At 43.0% G+C, this 21,909-nt stretch overlaps 1 protein-coding gene across 2 annotated transcripts in view; it reads left to right on the top strand.

Moving 5' to 3' along the window:
• LOC147018335 (choline-phosphate cytidylyltransferase B-like) overlaps window positions 1–21,909 on the top strand; it is a 40,675-nt gene that overhangs the window by 1,804 nt on the left and 16,962 nt on the right. Inside the window, exons 2-7 of one of the 2 annotated variants that reach the window (XM_085897892.1) lie at window positions 3,504–3,603; window positions 3,821–3,937; window positions 8,094–8,245; window positions 12,259–12,337; window positions 13,666–13,808; window positions 21,491–21,612. In XM_085897892.1, the coding sequence (XP_085754018.1) occupies window positions 3,504–3,603; window positions 3,821–3,937; window positions 8,094–8,245; window positions 12,259–12,337; window positions 13,666–13,808; window positions 21,491–21,612 (713 nt within the window). Of the gene's footprint in view, window positions 1–3,486; window positions 3,604–3,820; window positions 3,938–8,093; window positions 8,246–12,258; window positions 12,338–13,665; window positions 13,809–21,490; window positions 21,613–21,909 lie in introns of both variants that reach the window. The other variant, XM_085897891.1, reaches the window with a different exon arrangement.

The following is a 21,909-nucleotide window of genomic DNA, read 5'->3' on the forward strand; positions in this document are numbered from 1 at the left end:
CTCTAACAACATATTGTTTATTTGTGTGGTTTCCCGTCTCCCCACCACAAACTAATTACTTTCAAAACAAAACCTTCCCAGCACTCATTAACACTGTGCTCTCCTCACTCTTACTAATCTGCTTAGCCTTTAATTGCCACCATACCTTCTGACTTGGTGTTGCTTCGCATATATTTCCGTACATGGCTGAGCAACCAAGTCATTCTGTGAAACGACTGGAGTTGCCAGTCTTTCAGAACTGTCTTTAGAGGTAATATATTCCTGAGACACACTGAGCTCAACATTGTGGACAAGACTTTCATACATAGCACAATGGAGTATGGCTGCCCACTCTGTACTGGTGCTCTTGCTTCTGACCGTGTGAATCGTGAGGTGGTCAAAAAGGCCTTCCACGACCATTGGAATCTCAATATGGGAGACGGATTCCCAGGGATTGTTGCTCTCCCACCAGTTGCTGTGCCCTCGATTTTATACAAACTTGCGTCTGGCCTTGCTCGTCCTGCCCTCTCCTATCTTAGCCACCCCAGGTTGCATGCATTCCTCAAGAAACCCTCACATGTTCACCCTCCCCAAGACCAGGCTGGTTGCTCACCTTCATTAATTTGTGGAATCTTCTTTGCCTGTCCATAGTGTCATCCTCCTTGCTTCAGGTGTTCAAATGTGCTATCCATTTATGACCTTGTACGCTCACCCATGCACATCCACAATCTCTTCTCCACATGCTGATTCTTTCCCATTCTTTTCCTTTTCAGGCCAGAGTTATTAGTTTCATGCTTATCTGCCCTGTGTATTTCCACACCCTCCTCCATTCCCCCAATACCCTCTGGAAAGTCTATAAACATGCTGTCCTTTGTTGATTAGCTCCTCTGTGAGCCCAGATTGTTGCATTGTGACACCTTGCATTAAAAAAAATGGGACCAAGTGTTCGTGGAAGATAGTTTATTACTCATGGCATTAAACTGGACACAAAAATGAAGGTCTTCAAGGCCGTAGTCTTAACTATGTTGCTGTACAGGGCAAATGTGTAGGTCTTCTACAAATGCCACATCAAGGCCCTGGAAAAATTTCAGCAACACATCCTATGTCTATCATGAATATCCAATGGCAGGACAAACTAAAAAAAAAAATAAACAGACAAACAAGCACTCATAGACTGGTACTTACGAAATCGTCAACTTGACCTCTGACCTTGTCTAATAAAAGCTGTCTCCAGAGAAGGTAGCGATGCAAACCAGAAGTTTATATGATGATTCTGTACCAAACCATCAAAAATCGTAACGTCGACCGAAGCAAAAATCTCCATTTCTCCAAGCAATTATTTAATATTATTTAATCAGTCACAAAACCGTAATATTCGGCCATCCACCAACAATCTTTACATAATCCGATGGCTTAGCGAGTCAGGCATGCGACGATAACCTTTATTGGGATAAAAAAATGACTTTTAAACACCATCTTTATCGAAAACACCGTCAGCGCGCACACGGAGAACCTTAACGTGACTCAACGACGCCTCTGCTCGAGCGCGCTGCACCACATGACGAGCCGTGACACGGCGAGTGAAATATTTTTTTATACAATCTTAAAACGTCTCCAAAACATCCGATTTTTGACAACCGAGTTTTAAGCGTCCTAAGCGATCGCAAAAACTGAAGACAAAATTAAAATCAAAGTTAAAACGAACTCGTAGCGTCGACCGAAGCAAAAATACTCTATTTCTCCACATGAATTTATGGAATTATGTTTGACCTCACTGTGACCTTGACCTTTGACCGATTTTGACCAAAATCTAATCGGCGCAAGCCATCACCCTCCTGAATCACGTGGTGTAATTTGACATTGGTAGCTTCTTCCGTTCTTGAGTTATCCTGCCTACACACACACACACACACACACACACACACACACACACACACACACACACACACACACACACACACACACACACACACACACACACACACACACACACACACACACACACACACACACACACACACACACACACACACACACACACACACACACACACACGACGGAAGTCATCAATATACTTGCGAAATATTTAGATTTCGTAAGTAACAAGCAGTCATAGACTGGTACTTACGAAATCGTCAACTTGACCTCTCACCTTGTCTAATAAAAGCTGTCTCTAGAGAAGGTAGCGACGCAAACCAGAAGTTTCTACGATGATTCTGTATCAAACCATCAAAAATCGTAACATCAACCGAAGCAAAAATCTCCATTTCTCCACGCGATTATTTAATATTATTTTATCAAAGCCACAAAACTGTAATATTCAGCCATCCACGAACAATCCTTACATAATCCGACGGCTTAGCGAGTCAGGCATGCGACGATAACCTTTATTGGGATAAAAATGACTTTTAAACACCATCTTTATCGAAAACACCGTCAGCGCGCACACGGAAAACCTTTACATGACTCAACGACGCCTCTGCTCGAGCGCGCTGCACCACGTGATGAGCCGTGACACGGCGAGTGAAATATTTTTTATACAATCTTAAAACGTCTCCAAAACATCCGATTTTTACCAGAATTTCGACAACCAAGTGTGAAGCGTCCTAAGCGATCGCAAAAACCGAAGACGAAATTAAAATCGAAGTTAAAACGAACTCGTAACGTCGACCGAAGCAAAAATACTCCATTTCTCCACATGAATTTACGGAACTATGTTTGACCTCAGTGTGACCTTGACCTTTGACTGATTTTGACCAAAATCTAATCAGCGCCAGCCATCACCCTCCTGAATCACGTGGTGTAATTTGACATTGGTAGCTTCTTCCGTTCTCGAGTTATTGTGCACACACACACACACACACACACACACACACACACACACACACACACACACACACACACACACACACACACACACACACACACACACACACACACACACACACACACACACACGACGGAAGTCATCAATATACTTACGAAAACGAGGTGCTGTGCTAAGCCATGGCTTAAAGCTTGGAAGTTACTTTCCATCAAATACAACTGAGAAGGGCTGGTCATGTTGTTTGCTGGTCAACCTACGATGCCACACCTGTGAACGTGTGTGCCAGTGCTGAATCGGACTCCACAACCACCAGAGAACCCACAGAGCGGGTGCAACCAATCTTGTTGTGACTGACAGCTCGCACGAGAAGTCAACCATCATTACTTGGGAACAATATCTTTGAGAAAGGAAAAGGAGAAAGATAAAATTTATATTGAGTAGGGTGTGGGAATTACGGTGGAATAGGGAGAGGAGCTTCAGAGAAATAATCGAAGGAAATGGGGAAACCTCGATGGGAGCATGTGATTTGTGGCAAAGTTGGGTGGATGGAGTTTTTAAAGATGACATTTTTGTGTAAATAATGTGGACATGTCCTGAAAGTAATATTGCAGAAAGGATTGCAACTCGTGGTGCTTCGCTTGGACTTTAAGAATACTAATAAAAGATGTTTAAAATGACAGTTTGTGTGTCTGCACAGAGGACCAGGCAACCTGCACAGTTTGCGAATGACGTGGGGGTAAAATGTGAAGCTCCACATCACAAGATGACCCTGCAAGAGGCGCAGCAACACCTTGCATGTAAGTGTGTGTGTGTGTGTGTGTGTGTGTGTGTGTGTGTGTGTGTGTGTGTGTGTGTGTGTGTGTGTGTGTGTGTGTGTGTGTGTGTGTGTTGGGAGGAAATTGAAGTGTAGAGGTTGTTTGGGATAGGGAGTGGGGGTTATGGCAGCAGTTGTTGCATTGTGACGGCGGCATGATTTGATACAGAACAACCGAGAATGTTGTCGTCCTTTTACAGGCGACCGTCCAGTGCGTGTGTACGCAGATGGAATTTTCGACTTATTTCACAGCGGGCATGCTCGTGCACTCATGCAAGCCAAAAACCTTTTTCCAAACACATTTCTCATCGTGGGAGGTGTGTTATGTTGGTTTGTCTTGGTACCCTGTAAACTTTATATTATTTTAATGCCCTAGCATTATCCAATATATTCTTTCCACTTTGTGTATTCCTCTCCTCCTCTTCTTCTTTCTTATGTGTTCTTTCTTCATTTCATCCTTTTTGTTTTTTGTAGCCTTGTAATTTTATCATCTTTTTTTATTTTTTTTTGGACTCATGATCGAAGCTTGGAGAAGAGTTGGATCAAAATAGAAAGTGGACAACACCAACACCAACAGCAGAGTTCAAGGGGAGGGGGAGAAGGACACATGGGGGTGAACAAGATTCATACATGCTGAATGAAACACAGCAAGAAGAGTTAGGGGGAGGTGGGAATGAAACAGAAAATGCACAAATGATCCAACAACTAACAAACAAAAAGAGGTGAAGTGGAATGGTAGGGGTGGCGGAGGTAATCACATTAACCTGGAAAAAGGTCGTGCTTAGGGATGGGGTCATTTGGGGAAGAAAATACGAGTATGGACGGGGTGGTGAAGTAGTGGTGAACAGCAGTCTTGAAGCCCTGGAGGGGGGGGGGGGAGAATGGGACTGAACAGAGCATGGTAGTTAGTTCTGCAGGTCAGAGAAAAGAGGAACAAATTGGTGTAGTTGATCAGTGAGCCTGGATTTTGGGAGTTTAACAAGAAGAGGGTTACGGAAAGACCATGTGCATCCTGCAAAAACCTGAGAGGGACAGAGCCAAGAGAGGGCAGAGGATGAAAGACCTAAAAGGAGGTGGTAGAATACAGAGAGGACACAAACCTGTCTGCAATGTGAGAGTAACAGGCCTGTACACTCAGCTTAATCGTGGGAGATCCCAATTATTCTGAGGGTCTGTCTTGCTTTTGGCATGAAATTTTTTTTTCTCCAGTTGAAAAACATGCCTTTTCTGATTCCAAAAAACCTAAATTCTGTTTTATAAAATTATTACCATTTTGTGTTGTCAATGGAAAAAAGAAGCATCTCTATGTATATGGGTACTTGTTTTGAAAAAACAAATGCAATTTCCCTCAAGTCTACACCCCTTGAATCCTCTGCAGTGCCTCAGGGTGGCTTATTGATGATCACCTGTCTCCATTATCATCTGAGCTCAAGCGTTTGAACATCGGTATTGCAGCACTCTCTGAGGCTCGGAGACCGGATAGTGGTGAGATCATGGTGGGTGGGTTCACCTACTTTTGGTCTGGTCGCTCTGATGGTTGCCATGCCCAAGGATTTGCTGTAGTTGTGTCCAATAACCTGATTCCAATGATAATTGAGGCAACACCGGTCAATGAGCATATTATGAGACTAAGGCTTCATCACTCCTTGGGTGTCATTTTCCTGGTCTCTGTATATGCTCCAACTGAGGTGAGTGAACTCACCGTGAAGGATGCATTCTATGCCGTGGTTGATCAGTACCCCAGGCGAGAAAGTCTTCTAGTCTTGGGGGATTTCAATGCATCGACTGGAATTGATAGGGATGGTTATGAGACATGTGTTGGTCTCCATGGGTCTGGAACTATGAACCAGAATAGCACTAAATTCCTTGAATTTGCAAGAAGTCGTGGACTTAGGGTGGCTGGTTGATAGTTTCAGCGTCCACAAGCTCATCGCTGGACTTGGTATTCCAACGCTGGTGGTGTTGCAAAGGGGATTGACCATTTGCTCGTTGATGGTCGCTGGAGGATGATCCAGAATTTCAGGGTCTACTTGAGTGCTCAGTTCCTTAATACCATTGCATGCAGTTTTGTGCTCTGCCTGAAACACAGGCATCAACCCAACTGACTGGAAGAGGGGCCTTGTTGTCCATCTCTGTAAAGGGAAGGGTAATTGCCAGTGAGGTGACGCTACTCTCGGTGCAAGGCAAGGTCTTTGCTCAGATAATTATTGATAGGGTTCGCCACCATTTGCTTGAGCACCAGCTCACAGAGCATTCAGGCTTTACACCAAAGAGGTCAACGATTGACCGTGTCCTTGTTCTTCGTGTCCTCACCGAACGCAGACGAGAGTTTCGGCAGGGGCTGCTTGCAGCCTACATTGATCTCTGCAAAGCGTTCGATTCAGTGAATCGGGATGCCCTCTGGAGGATTCTTGGTCTTTGTGGGGTGCCACTAAAACGAATCTATCTGATGTCTGAACTATACTCTGGCACTGAGAGTGCTGTGAGATGTGGTGATATCATCTCTGACTTATTTCCAGTTGTTACTGTCCGTTGGCGGGGGGAGAGGGGGGTGTGTCCTGGCCCCCACACATTTCAGCACTTTTAAGGACTGGATTCTGGGGAGGATGTCAGAGAAATCAAGCTGCAGTGCTTCTTTTGAGAATGCCAAGTTCTTTGACCTTAATTTCACAGACGATGGTGTCATCTATGAGACTCTGGATATCCTTTTGGGGGCCATCGACGTGGTGAATGAGGAGTCTGAGCTGCTGGGATTATGGATTTCCTGTGTCAAAACTAAGATCCAGGCTTTCAATGACATATTAGATGCTGCTGTCTTGTCTGTACCTGTTTGTGGTGAGATGTTAATGTCACAGAGAGATTCACTTTCCTTGGCAGTGATTTTCATGACTCCGCTGGCTGTGAGCCAGAGGTCAATAGATGTCTGGGTCGGGCCTGGGGAGTCATGGATTCACTGGATCGTGGGGTGTGGTGCTGTCGGTACCTGTGCGGGAGGACAAAAGTCTAAGTCTTCAGGTCCTTGGTGCTTCCAGTCTCGCTCTACAGATGTGAGCCTTGGACTCTGACCAGCGATCTGAGACAGAATGAATACCTTTGGTACCAGATCTCTTTGGAGAATCCTTGGCTATCGCTGGTCGGACTTTATGTCCAACGAGCAGTTGCTGAGAGAGACTCAAATGATATTTGTTACTTGCATAGTCTGTGAGCGACAGCTGCGGCTGTATGGACATGTGGCTTGTCTTCCTGACGCTGATCCTACTCACCAGATTCTCTCAGCAAGGGAGCCTCGTGAGTGGAGTTGGTCCATGGGCTGACCAGGTGCCTCGTTGTTGCAGCAAGTTGATCAGCATCTCCAGGAGATGGAGATAGGCCAGGCATCTGACTGGGGAATGGCCAGTCGGAGGCCCCTGGAGTACCGGTGGAAAATGGATGCAGTATGGATGCAGTGATGCGCTTCTCTGACGCATGCTCCCATATCTGATCTGACCTGACCTGACCTGACCTGACCTGGCGGGGATATGTATTGTGACGTATAATGCTCACTCGCCGAATGGGCCGTTATTTAATTTTTACATCAAATTGATTAAGAATTGAAAGTTTCTTTTGTGACATTGACCTTCCACATGTAAAAACTAGAACCGCACTAGGTGGAGCGCATACCTCCACCAGGCTGAACAGTTTACATTTTATATCCCACTGATACTTCCTTGGAGTGGCGACCCATCCAGGGTTGTGCCCAATCGCCCAGGAGACTTCTTCGGCAGCACCGATGCTCTGTACAGAGTATGGTCCCAATGGATGGATGGATCCCACTAATAGGCCGAATCTGGACCTCAACCAAAATCTTATCGTCTTGTTCTTGTCACCTAATCAACTCATTCCACCTCGTTTTATAATAAGTCGTCCAAAACTTTTTGAAATATCATGCTGTCTATCATGTTTGGCCCCATCTCTCAATGGTAAAGAATTACTTTAAAAAAAAAAATTTTAATTTCTCTTATCCGGATCCGGATTCAGACTGTCACCAAAATTGAATGACTTTGTCCTTGTTAAGCACCCAGCCTGTCCACCAAGTGTTTTGTCACAATCCATCCATAAGGTTTTGAAATACCATTTTATATATTGTTTTTGGCCCTTTCTCTCCATGGTGAAGAATAGCTTTAAATAATTTTTAGGATCTGGATCTTCACCAAAATCTCATGAATTAATCTTTGTCACACATCCAACCTGTCCACCAAGTTTCGTCTGAAGCTGTCCACAACTTTTTGAGATATCCTGCTCACAGACAGACAGGGGTGAAAACATAACCCCCATTCACCTTCGGTGGCAGAGGTGGTAATGCTGTACAGTTAACAAAATATTTGACATGATTTTCGATCACATGATTAACTCTTTGCAGAGCTCCTTTACCCATGATTTGTCTTTCTTCCCTATTTTTTTTTTCCTTCCTTAATAATTTTGTCTGTGTGGCAGTCAATGGGGATGACCTTACACACACATATAAGGGACGCACGGTTATGTCGGAGAACGAACGTTATGAAGCTGTTCGCCATTGCCGCTATGTGGATCACGTCCTCCGTAATGCACCTTGGACGATCTCTCCAGAGTTCATTTCGAGACACAAGGTGTGATACTTGCACGAATGCACATGATGATATTTATTCATAAAAAAAAATTCTGAAATATTTTGGATGAAGGTGCAATGCAATGGATGCATGGTCATGTTTATGGTTTAGATTTTCAGCATAATTCTTAGTCAATAGATAAGGGGATTTGTCCAAAGTAGAGTAATACTTCGGGATCTATTGCTACAGATTGTGAAAATACTTGGCCTTAACTATAGGTCGTGAATGGGCTGGCATGATAGCCGAGAGGTATGCACATTCTCCTCTGCACTCTCTCGCCTGGGTACAAATTTCAGCCCAACGATGTATAAAATTGTCACCCTGGTGTTCCGTTTGCAGGTGAGGCATTAATGTGTGTGCCGTCCCTTGGATGAACATTAAATGGGGCGTCCTGTCTGCCAACATTAGTTGGTGGACATTAAAGATCCCATGAAGAGTAGGCGAGATATCGCTGGTGCACTCGCAAAATTCCAAATTCCTGACCTGATTGACTGCTGAGAAGGCAATGGCAAACAACCAACCATATAACCTGTGTAAAGAAACTGCTTCAGCACAACCAATATTCTGTAACGAGCATGGTACGACTCGTCATCAGTAGTTGATGTGCGATTTGGCGTAGCCTGACATCGTGGCGGTAGTATTGTTATGAATCTGGCAGCCATGGGCTTTCAACATTCAGGTCCCCATAATTCAGTCATTTCGATAAGTAAATGTGGATAGATAGCTCCCTTTCCCCTATGTCTAATGGGAATTAAGTGTACATGCACTGCCAAGTTATTTTATAGATAGGATTTTTACACTTACTACAACTACAACAACAACTTTCTAACGACACCTGCCTTCGCTTCCTTCCAACATCCTCCACTGGCACCATTGCATGCGTGCGTGTCAGCACGTACGTGGGAGGAGTTCACGAGGACCTGACGTCTCTCGCCCAATCCGGGGAATGCGAGCGAGGTTGCCAACGGTCGGCCAATAAGCGTAGCCCATGCAGGACCATATTGCTCTCCTTGTTTGAGGGGCGGTCCGCCGCGACGGCCGTCATGCCCCCCCCCACCCCCGGTCCAATTTGGCGCTCCTTTCGGCCATTCACAGGGGCGACGAGCGAATAGCGCGACGCAACCATCCAATGAGGAGGCGAGTGGCTAGGGAAAGAAGCCCCTCCCACCTGAGGAGAAAGTGTGGTTGTCTGGACCAGTAGTGGAGGGATGGTGTGCTCGTGGCCAGAGAGTTGGCCAGTGGATAATTGTTCGGGGCGTTCTGGCTGGAACGAAAAGGTCTCGTCGCAAGGTCGCCTGTTCGCCTTGACAAGGTCTCATCGCAAGGTTGCCTGTTCGCCTTGAAAAGGTCTCGTCACATGCCAGAGGAGCGTGCGGGAGCCCGACGCTGCCCTCTGTACCCGGTGCTTGCAGCGGCGTCGAGTTGCGGGTTCGAGTCCCGCCGACCCAGGACGTCGAAGACCGCACGAGGCGGGAAGGCCTGAGATAGCTCTGGTTTCCAGCTCATTTTCCCTCGAGCTGGGAACTTTGAATAAAGACCATTGGGGTCCGTTTCTTTTGGGTGTGCGTCTGTGTGTGGGCCCGTCTATAAGTCGGAATTGTTAAGTGCTTTTTGCTGTACATAATTGCATTGCTGAGTCAGTTTAACTCTGCTCTTGTGTGTTCCCCTCCCACACTATTGTAAATAAATATTCCTATTGTTGAATGTTTCAGCTCGTTTCTGTCCTTTCCTGCATTGGCTTAGCACGGTGTGTGTTGGGGGAATTAAAAAGGCCGTTGCTGCCGTAGTTGTGCATTTGGACCGACGGGACCTCGGTAACCATCCGCTCGGGTTACGCACGGGTCGAGCATGGTTACGGCTCGTCCCGTTCGAGCTCCGACGAGGGTGTGAATTCCTTGGTAGCTCGCCATGTGGGCCTCTAGGTATTTTGAGGTTTGGCAAATAACCCTGTACCACACGGCTGAATTATTGACGATTCACGGTCCTAAAAGGGACCCTTACCTTCGGAGTTATCGGAAGAGTACAATCTAGATTCCGGGTGTTCAGTGGAGCCGACTCTACTGCTCCATCTTGCGGTCGTGCTCGCCGCCGATACCCGGACCACAAGAGTATGATTACTTAATGAGCTTGTCTGGTCCTGAATTTGAATCCAAACAGCATTGTTTATTCCATCAAACACAATCTTTCTGAGGTTGTGCTGGCAATGGATATTGCATAATGTAGCACTCTTCTTTTAAACGAGCTCAAATGAGCTAAGATCCTCATCCTCTTAATGATGACGTCATAAAAACGAATATAACGTCATTGTGATGTATCAGGTTTGCGATAAATTATCTGTGCTAATGCCCGGCTTGATTCCCGCAAACAAAATTCAAACAGCTTGCCTAGTTTTGGAGATAATGATATAGGCGATTTCCATTAGCGGCGATATTATGACGTCAACTTTTTTTCGAGGAAGCATTTCCAAAATCGGAGATGGTTACTGCCTGCGCGTGGGCTTTCTGCATATACATGGCAAGTTTCACGAAGATCCGATGAAAACTCTGGGTTGTGAAACAAAAACATGTCAAAAAATAGGAATGACGTCATAAAAATTGATATGACGTCATAGTGATGTAGCATATGTGCGGTAATTTATCTCTGTTAATGCCCCGTTCGATTCCCGCAAACAGAATTCAAAAAACTTGCCTAGTTTCGGAGATAATTTTTAGGTGATTTCCATTAGCAGAGATATTTTGACATCATAACTTTTTTTTCTAGGAGGAATTTTCAAAATCGGAGATGGTTACTGTCTGCGCAGGGTATTTGTACATATATATGCCAAGTTTCAAGAAGTTTCGATGAAAACTGTAGGCTGTGAAACAAAAAAGTCCACAAGAAGAAGATGAAGAACAACAACGTGAGTAAGACTTAGAGATCCTCCATGAGGATCTAAAAATGTCTCTCTTACTGGCAACCATTATCACTATTAGGACTATCATATCTCCAGGCTTTTGATTTTTTTCACATATTGCAGAATGATTGCTTATAAATCAAGCACAGGGTGACCTAAAAATCTCACCAGATCTTTTTGGTAATTGAACAATTGTGTATCAGTGTGATGGAGTTATGAGAATAACACAACCTTTTGGGTGGCTTCAGTTCTTGTTGTTTGCTGAATTTTATTTGAGCATTGACACGATTGACCAACTGGGCTTGATCAACTTGTGGGATTCCTCGTCGTGCAGATTCCCTCAAAATGCTCTGGTGTATTCTTATTGGTGTTTCCTGTTGTTCTTCCTTTTGGCAACTAATACTACACCCCTCATCCCCCAAATAGTTTTCCTTGTCTTTTAAATAGTATGATGTGAAAAGGTCATAATTTGTGTGGGGCTTTATGGTTGGACGGAGGTTATGTTTTCACCCCTTTTTTGTCTGTCTGTCTTTTTCTGTGAAGAGGATATCTCAAAAAGTGATTGACAGATTCGGACGAAACTTGATGGATAGGTTGGGTGTGTGACAAGGACAACTTGACTCGATTTTGGTGAAGATCCGGATGCGAGAATTTTTAATTTTTTTAAAAAGTGATTCTTCACCATTGAGAAATAGGGCCAAAAACTACATATAGTACCAGATCTCAAAACGTTGTGGACTGATGATGACAAAACTTAGTGGATGAGTTGGGTCGGTGACAAGAACAAGCCAATTAGATTTTGGTTAAGGTCCGGATGCAGATCTGGTCTATCAGTGGTCCGATACAAAATGTAAGAGGTATGCGCTCTACCGAATGCCTTTCTACCTTATGGTTTACATGACACTAAAATTTTCATATACATTTTTACAAAAATTTTATTGCTGTACTTTTTCAGGTGTGCACTAAGTTGCATTTTCTTTTGTGTAAATAGTCTTTACCTATTCCTATGGATTTTTTCTTTACTTGATCTGTGAGTCTTGCTAATCCCTTCAAAATGCATTGAGGACAAGTTGATTACTGCTGCTTGATAATTTGTCCTTTGCATGTTTTGCTTTTGCAGATCGATTTTGTTGCCCATGATGATGTTCCTTATGCTTCAGCTGGCCAAGAGGATGTCTACAAACACATCAAGGAGGCAGGTCAGGAGCTTAGAACATACGCACAAACATGTTTCCAAAAGCAAAAAATGTGGCGTTACATCAGAAATTATTTTTAAGTTATTACATCAGACCCAATCAATCTGATATTAACTTATTTTCTTGCAAGTATTGTCATTCACAATTCCTTTATTACCTCCGCCAACGAAGGTGGAAGGAGGTTATGTTTTCACACCTTTCTGTCTTTGTTTCTCTGTTTGTATGTGTGTAGGATATCTCAAAAGTTTGTGGACAGATTCGGTTGAAATTTGATGGGCTGGTTGGGTGTGTGACTAGAACGAACTGATTAGATTTTGGTCAACATCCGGATCTGGCTACTAGAATATTTTTAGCAATTCTTTGCCATTGAGAGATCGGGCCAAAAACGATATACGTATAGCATGATATCTCAAAATTTTGAGGATGAATTCGGATAAAACTTGGTGGACACATTGAGTGTGTGACAAGGACAAACCAATTCGATTTTGGTGAAGATCCGGATCCGATAATTATTTAATTTTTAAAGTGATTCTTCACCATTAAGAGATGGGGCCAAAAACGATATAGTACTGTATGGCAAGATATTTCAAAAATGTATTGTGCTCTATATGTTCTCGTGGATCAGGCAATGCGTGGTGGAGGTATGCATTATACTGAGTGGCCTTCTAGTTTATTATGTAATAAAGGACTTTTATACCCATCGTCACAATCAACATGAATTATGAATTATTTAGATCTCAAAAGTGTGTGTGTGTGTGTGTGTGTGTGTGTGTGTGTGTGTGTGTGTGTGTGTGTGTGTGTGTGTGTGTGTGTGTGTGTGTGTGTGTGTGTGTGTGTGTGTGTGTGTGTGTGTGTGTGTGTGTGTGTTGTTATTATTATTTTTTTTTGTTGTTGGACCAAGCCATAACTTTTTTGCCATCAAATTTTCAACAATCCTTTATGATGAGGATATGAAGAAGATGAATAAATAAATTTTGCAGTTGCAACACAACAATGTGGCTTGAAATGACGAATAATTGGCAATGAGAAGGGGGGTATTTGAGCTGCATGCAATATGTAGTTTTATGACATTCCATGATGTGCTTTCCACAACATTCATAAAAAGTTTTTGTTTTTTCTAAACTTTTTTTGTCATAATTTGAATATCTAAATGATTGCAAAATGCTACCTGACATTTATTTAATTTTCAGTGAAATGCATTGTGTTGTCATGGACAATTTATCAACATGATTTAATGTCATAAGCTTATTTTCAAAAGAGAAATGTTTTTTTTTCTTTGCTTTCTTGGTGAAACCAGCGGCTAACACCACACCATCACTTTATGTTCGCAGGTGTGTTTGTGGCAACAAAACGCACAAAGGGTGTGTCCACATCGGACGTGGTTGCACGCATCGTTCGAGATTATGATGTTTATGCCCGTCGCAACCTACAGCGTGGTTACTCCCCAAGCTCTCTGAACCTCTCATTCCTGAATGTATTTATGCCTTTTCTTTATTTTGTCAACCTAACAGTTTGTCTGTTTCATTAATCTTTATAAAACTATTATGGTAATTCATTATATTTTGATGGTTTTCAGAGACCCTGGGGAGGCACATACCAACATGTGAGGGAGCCCTTGTGTAGTTATCTCTGTAGTATATTGGGTAGCTAAATTACCTCTCCCTTTTGTATTAGTGAAAAGGGAAAATGCACTGCGTTTGCATAGAAGATTAGAACCCCTTTGTGACTCTTCTCAATCTCTCTCAATCTTTCTCTCTCCACACCTCTGCAGCGCATCCATACATGCTTTACAATACTCAACATTACAAAACCAACAGTTCAAGCAGCGATCCATGAAAGAGCAGCACAAAGGACAGAGGACCCGTGCAGTTGGAGGAACTCCATCAAAAAGGCCCCAACCGCTAATGCCCCCTCCGCTAATGCCCCTCCCTGATCGACAATGCCACTGCAGGAGCTGGATGCAACCAATGAACTGTGCCTAGATACATGGCGGGCCAATGAGGAGACAGAACTCTGACAAATTCCAATGGTTGCAAAACAGACCTCCGATACACCAAGGCAGCATTTGGGAGTGTAGCTTGGAGGCTGCCCAGTCCCCCAAGCCACGCCTCTCCCTGGCCATGATAAGTCGAGAGATTTGAGCAGAGAAGGGCAGTTGTTGACACATCTGGGACCAGAGATGAGCAAGCTGGTGACCGGAGGGCTGGTGGAGTGTGTAAGTGAGAGAGGTTCCAGGGAACAAGCCTGGCCAGCAGAAAATTCCCAGATGCATTGGCACATACACACTGACTTGTGCTATCTGTCCCTTACTATCCCAAAATCTATCTGTTCCCTTGAATGCACAGAGCATCAACAAAGAGCCCTTGTCTTTTTCAGGGCAGGCTTACTCGCTTGCACTTCACGCTTTCCTCTAAGCATGACATGCATTCACCTCCTGCACCACTCTGCAACTCATTCACCTCCACGCTGGAACCGACTTAAATTAACCATCTCAGACGGCGTCAGTAGTTGTTTAGAAACCCGTCGCGTCATGAAGTTATCTGCAGTTCATCAGCTCCAGGGCTGTTTTATCGAGAAGTTATCCGCATTTTGTCAGCTTCAGGGCTGTCAGCCTGGAAGTGGGTCCGAGAACTTCCCTCGCAACCCCAGAGGTGAATCTGTAACAATATTATTTTTGTTTTGTTGCTGTTTTTTTTTTTTTTTCATTTCATATGCTCCAAAGCTGGAAGCTGGAACACAACTATTTGTCTTTTTCTTTCTGCCAAATGTTGTCATTCCTATTTCTCGGAGACCGCCACACTGATAAAATTATTTCACAGGATCGTTCCAAATTTTCAGATGGAGTGCATCTCCTCAATTAATCAGAATGGTCGAAAGGCTTGATGGCCATTTTTGGATTTTCTGAATTTCTATCAAATCTATTTGAAGGTCTTTGCAGGAACTGCTGAACCAATCAATGAGAAACTTCATATATAGTGCCTATAAAATGTCTGCACTCCCTTTTGAAATTTTCACCTTTTGTTGCCTTATAGCCTGGAATTAAATTGCATCAAATCAGACTTTCTACACCTTTATTTACACATCGTAACCCACAAATTTCAGAAAATTAATTAAAAATACAAAGCTAGAATATCTTGGTTGGATAAGTGTCCACCCCTCTTGTAATAGCAATTGTAAACTAGAAGGGCACTCGGAAGAGCGCATACCCCCACCACGCAAGGCCTGATCCCTGAGAACATATCGGGCCCATTACATTTTTGAAATATCATGCTATACAATGCAATATCGTTTTTGGCCCCATCTCTCAATGGTGAAGAATCACTTTAGAAATCAAATAATTCTCGTATCCAGATCTGGATTAGTTCGGGTCTTCACCAAAATTGAAACAATTTGTCCTTGTGACACACCCAGCATGTCCCCCAAGTTTCATTTGAATCCGTCCACAACTTTTTGAGATGTCGTGCAATACATCATTTTTGGCCCTATTTTTCAATCGTGAAGAATCACTTAAAAATTATTGTAGTTATATCCAGATCCAGAATCTTCTCCAAAATCTAATCAGTTTGTCGTTGTCACACACACAACCTGTCCACAAAATTTCATCCGGATCCGTCCACAACCTTTTGAGATATCCTGCACACGAACAAACAAACAAACAAGCAGTCATAGACTGGTACTTACGAAATCGTCAACTTGACTTCTGACCTTGTCTAATAAAAGCTGTCTCGAGAGAACGTAGCGACGCAAACCAGAAGTTTCTACAATGATTCTGTACCAAACCATCATAAATCGAATGTTTGACCTCACTGTGACCTTGACCTTTGACCGATTTTGACCAAAATCTAATCAGCGCTTACCATCACCCTCCTGAATCACGTGGTCTAATTTGACATTGATAGCTTCTTCCGTTCTCGAGTTATAACTTTTTTTTGGATGTTTGACCTCACTGTGACCTTGACCTTTGACCGATTTTGACCAAAATCTAATCAGCACCAGCCATCACCCTCCTGAATCACGTGGTGTAATTTGACATTGGTAGCTTCTTCCGTTCTCGAGTTATCGTGCCTACAAACACACAAACAAACACAAACAAACAAACAAACAAACGGAACTGATCAATATACTTACGAAATCTTTAGATTTCGTAAGTAACAAACAGACAGAAAGGGGTGAAAACATAACCTCCTTCACCTTCGGTGGTGGAGGTAATTTGTTCAGGTGTAACCAATCACCTTCAAAATCATGCTGAAAGTTAATTGGTCTCCATCTGTGTTAAATTGTTGTGATTCTGATTATTTGAGAATAAAATCAGCTGTTCCTGTAAGTTTCCTCTGCTGGGTAGTGCATTTCACAGCAAATACTCAACCATGAGAAACAAGGAGCTTTCATAAGACCTCTTGGATATAGTTGTGGAAAGGCACAGATCAGGGGATGGGTATAAAACTATTTCAAAGGCCTTGAGTATCCCTTGGCGCACAGTCAAGACAATCATTAAGAAGTGGAAGGTGTATGGTACCACCAAGACTCTGCCGAGATCAGGCCATCCCTCCAAACTGGATGACCAAGCAAGGAGACTGATCAAAGAGGCCAATGGCAGCTTTGAAAGAGCTACATGCCTTTATGGCAAAAACTAGTCACTGTGTGCATGTGACAACAATATCCCAAGCACTCCACAAGTCTCGCCTGTATGGAAGGGTGGCAAGAAGGAACCCATTACTCAAAAAAACCCCACCTTGAGTCCAATTTCAGGGATGCAAAAAAGCACTCCAGAAATTCTGAAGCCATGTAGCAAAAAGTTTTGTGGTTTGACAAAACTAAGATGGAACTTCTTGGCCTAAATGGAAAATGTTGTGTTTTGCGCAAACCCAGCACAGCACATCATCCAAAGAACACCATCCCTACTGTGAAGCATGGCGATGGCAGGATGTCTCATCAGCAGGCACTGGGACACTTGTCAGGAGAGAACGAAAAAGGGATGGAGCAAAATACAGAAAAAATCTTTGAGGAAAACCTACTGCTGTGTGCAAGAAAGCTGAATTTGGGAGGGAAATTTACCTTTCAACATGACAACGGCTCAATGCACACAGCCAAAGCTACACTGGAGTGGCTAAAGAACAAAAAAAATGTCCTTAAGTGGCCCAGTCAGAGCCCCGACCTTAATCCAATCGAAAATCTGTGGCATAACTTGAAGATTGCTGTCCATCAACGCTCCCCATGCAACTTGACTGAGCTTGAACAGTTTTGTACAGAAGAATGGGAAAATATTGCCCAATCAAGGAGTGAAAAATTGGTGGAGACCTATCCCTACAGACTCACAGCTGTAATTGCTGTCAAAGATGCTTCCACGAAGTATTAACTCAGGGGGGTGAACACTTATCCAACCAAGATATTCTAGTTTTGTATTTTTAATTAATTCTTTGAATTTTGTAAAATTTGTTTTTCACTTTGAAGTTGTGGATGATGATGTGTAAATACAGTTGGTAAAAGTCTGATTTAATACAATTTATTTCCAGGCTATAAGGCACCAAAAGGTGAAAATTTAAAATTTTGACAGCATGTGTCCACTTTCTTTTGGCACTGGACATCGATGAACTGTTTCACTTCAAGTTTGCAAAGTAAAAGCAGCTTGAACATAAAATGGATGGCACAGGCCAATAAAAATGGACCGTTTCTCAACATCGGAACATTCATAGATTTCTACGTATTCATAGATTCACATCGAAGCAATGGGGAATGCATTAAATGTGTGGGTTGAGGTCAATGCCCAGAAAAACGTATCTTTAAGCCGACATCTGATTTGTGAAAAGGCAAAACGCATGTATGATCATCTGGCTGGCGTGGGTGGTGCTGCAAACATGAGTGATGTGGGTACGAGTGGTGCTAGCAGGGGTTGGTTTGACCACTTCAAAAAGTGGTACAGTCTCCACAAATGTAAAGCTCACAGCCGAGTGTGCCTCAGTGTACCATGAAGCAGCCGAAACTTTCCCTGCTCAGCTCGCGCAGCTCATCGAGGAGCAGGGGTATTTCCCGGAGCAGATCGAGGCCAGCCTGCTTTGGAAGAAAATGCCCATGAGATCTTTCATCTTGAAGTGAGAGAGTGCAGCATCAGGGTCCAAGGCTGTTAAGGACCGGATATCTCTTCTCCTCTGCATCAACACCAAAGATTACTGCATGATTAAGCTGATGATGTTATATCATTTCCAAAACCCGTGTGCTCTCAAGGGTGAAAACAAGCAAACTCTGCACATATTTTAGATGGCCAACAGAAAGGTGTGGGTAACAGCTGCCATATTTATGGGTTGGTTCCACAAATATGTTTTGTCCCTCAAGTGGAGAGGTAATTTGGAAGTAAAGAGGATCTCCTTCAAGGTCCACCTGCTGTTGGGAAATGCTCCTGACTACCCTGAGGTGCTGAAGGTGGCCAATCCCAATGTCGAGGTCATCTTCCTGCCACCTAACACCACCTCCCTGATCCAACCACTCGGCCAAGGGGTAATTTCACCATTTAAAATGTTCTACACCTGCCGCACCTTTTGTCGCATCTTGGATGCTATGGAGTCAAACCTCAAGCTTACCGTTGGGAAATGTTGGAAGGACTTCAACATAGCGCACTGTATCAGTGCCATCAATGATTCTCTGAATGAAGTCAAAGCCTCCACCATCAATGCTTGCTGGCAAAATATATGTTCACAGGCAGTCAACAACTTCAGAGGCTTTCCTGACACCACAGAAAAGATGTGAAAAATTGTCAGGTTGGCACGAGAGATGGGAGAAGAAGGCTTTGACAATATTGAGCTCAACAAATTGGAGGAGCACATCGCCTCGCATGGCGAGGAGCTGATTGAGTTGTTTGCCATTCATTAAGGTCTCTGAGGAGGTGGAGGAGGTGTAGGAGGAGGAGGAGGAGGGCAGTGAAGAGGAGGAAGAGGTAGCAAGTCCCAAGCTGACCATCAAATTCCTGGTTGAGTGCTGCAGGATATGAGGGCAGTAGCTGACAGATTGCAAGATCCCAACCCAGTGATAGAGCCGCACCTCCAGTACAAGAGGGTGATTGATAATGGTTTGTTGCCATACAGAGAGCTGCACAGAAACCAATATCACTCAGCAAAACAGCTCTCGATCACTCATTTTTTTTTTCTCCCCGACCCCTCCACCTGATCACCATCAGCACCCTCATTTGCATCCCCTTCGGTGCACGACTTATCAGCAGCTCCCCCCCCCCACCCCTTTGCGTCCTCTTCATTGAATTCACTGGATTTTAACTCATCATCATCATCATCATCATCATCATCATCATCATCACCACATCAAAAGTTACATCCTATCCGAAATAAAAATTGGAAATGGTACCTGCTGTTGTTGTCTTTTTATTTGTAAGCATTTTAATGAAGCTGTAATTATGTGCATTCATGTTCATAAAATTTTAAAATTTTCCTTTATGAAGCCCTTATGTATTTATATGTATGTATATACTGTATGTATAAATACATGCATGTATATGGAATGAATATAGCACCTACCTTGCGTAAGTCTTCTTGGGTTGCTTTATGCAGCTACTTTGGTTGGAGGAGCATGGGAGGGGTCAATCATTTATATAATCCCAGCCACCTGGGTGTAGTCGATTAGGTGAGAGCTGATTGGCTATTCCCTCCATTCACAGGTGAGAGATGTGGTTGGGTCATTCTTTATTTATATATTGACTGCTTTTGACGTTTGCACATGGTACATGCTTGAGAGCCTCATTGGTATGCATTGCTGTCTTCTCTATCGCTGATGATTCGCCAATAAGTGATGAAACCAATCCGGTAGCTGAGGGAAATGTATAGCATTGGGATTGTCATGAGTGTACGATGTGTGAATGTCTTTGTAGTTGTTGAGGAACTTTGGGAAGGGTTTCAAACAGCGTTTAGCACTTACCTTGCGTAAGTCTTCTTGGATTGCTTTGTGCAGCTACTTTGGCTCGAGGAGCATGGGAGGGGTCAATATATATATATATATATATATATATATATATATATATATATATATGCATGATCGGGGCTATGACTTAAATACTTGTGACAATATCCCATGAATATTTCCTTTATAGTTAAGATTGCATGCATAGCAAATGAGATGCTCATATATTTTTAGACAAACAAACCAGCCTTTTATAGGTTTGAAGTTATGCTTCTTTCAAAAATGCTAAATTTGAAGGGCTCTCATCATTGCATCTTTCAACTCTGAGTTGCTGCTCGAAGCCTTTAATATGTGAGCATTTATTGTTTCTCTTCATATTTAACTTTGTTCTATGATTTATCAAAAGCAGGGTACTTGAGATAAGTAATGCTTTTTTTAATATAATTTTACAATCTACATCATTCTTGACATGGGATTTCTCGTTGACGTGGAAGTCTATTTTTATATTTGTGGATGTAGAGGTGTTGGTGAGGGGTGGGGGTGGGGGCGTTTAACTTTGCCCAGGATTGCCTCAGTTCAACATGAAGCTGCGATTGACAGTTCATTGTTCATAACTTTGTGAGCTTTACAATCATTTATATTTTTCGATTTTGTTTGCTTTCCATTGAAATTGAAATTGTCCTTTTGTTTTGACCTATCCTTTCTCTTATTATTTTGCCCTACTATGCACTTTTGTCTTGATCATATTTACATGTACTTGATCATTGAAGTTCTTTAATTTGCAGTTTTATCACCACTGCTGTCTTCATTCTTCTTACGCATTCATAAGTTAGCATTCTCCCTGGGTGCGGTATAAACTTGGTGCAAAATTTATTCCATGTTAAAAAAATTAAAATCTCCTCACTTCGTCACTTGCTACATATATTTTAAGCCATTATTGTTGTGCATAAGTAATACAAGTATGAGGTGGAATCAAAAGGTCATCCCCCCTCTCCCCACTCCCTGCCCCAACCATAGACAAAAGCCAAAAACCTCATTGATTTTACTTCAAATTATGAACATTAATGTTGCATCAAAGTCCCAAACATTTAAATTTATCTGACCATTGATGTTTTAAAAAAAAAAATTGTATTACTGGCTCCTTCAAACATTTCTTGCAACAACCCTGACACATTCACCAAAACAAAACATTATGGCAAATTACAAGGAGAAAATAGTCTGTTTTCAGAAGTTGACTTTGCTGCCTTGTGGGTGCAGGAGAAGAAATTGCACTTGCAGAGCAAGGTGGAAAGAGTGAGAAGGAAAGTGCTGTCTGTAGAAGAATGCTCACGGAACCTGGTGCACAAAGTGGAAGAGAAAAGCCAAGAGTTATTTCAGAGGTGAAGTGTTGCTCTCATTGTGAGGATCATTTCTCCTTTTGTGCAAATATTTTCATTGCGGGATGCATATGAAGAGAAATTTAATTTGGCATAAATATGCAGTCATAAAATTATTATTGAAATTATCAGGGTTTTTCAGGAGTTGATAATGTGTGTATACTCCCTTTCTATAGCCTGGTGTTGGCTTAGTGATTAGGGTGGTGGCTTGGGATCCTCGGGTCCTGAGTTCAAGCTCCGTTGGGCCGCTGAATTAATACACCAGGAGGTTGACTCAACCTGTCATCCTTCCGAGGTCGG

This window comes from Eptatretus burgeri, chromosome 10 (assembly GCF_056783735.1).
Source record: "Eptatretus burgeri isolate ZD-2024b chromosome 10, Ebu_testis_v1, whole genome shotgun sequence".
NCBI classification, from domain to species: Eukaryota; Metazoa; Chordata; class Myxini; order Myxiniformes; family Myxinidae; genus Eptatretus; species Eptatretus burgeri.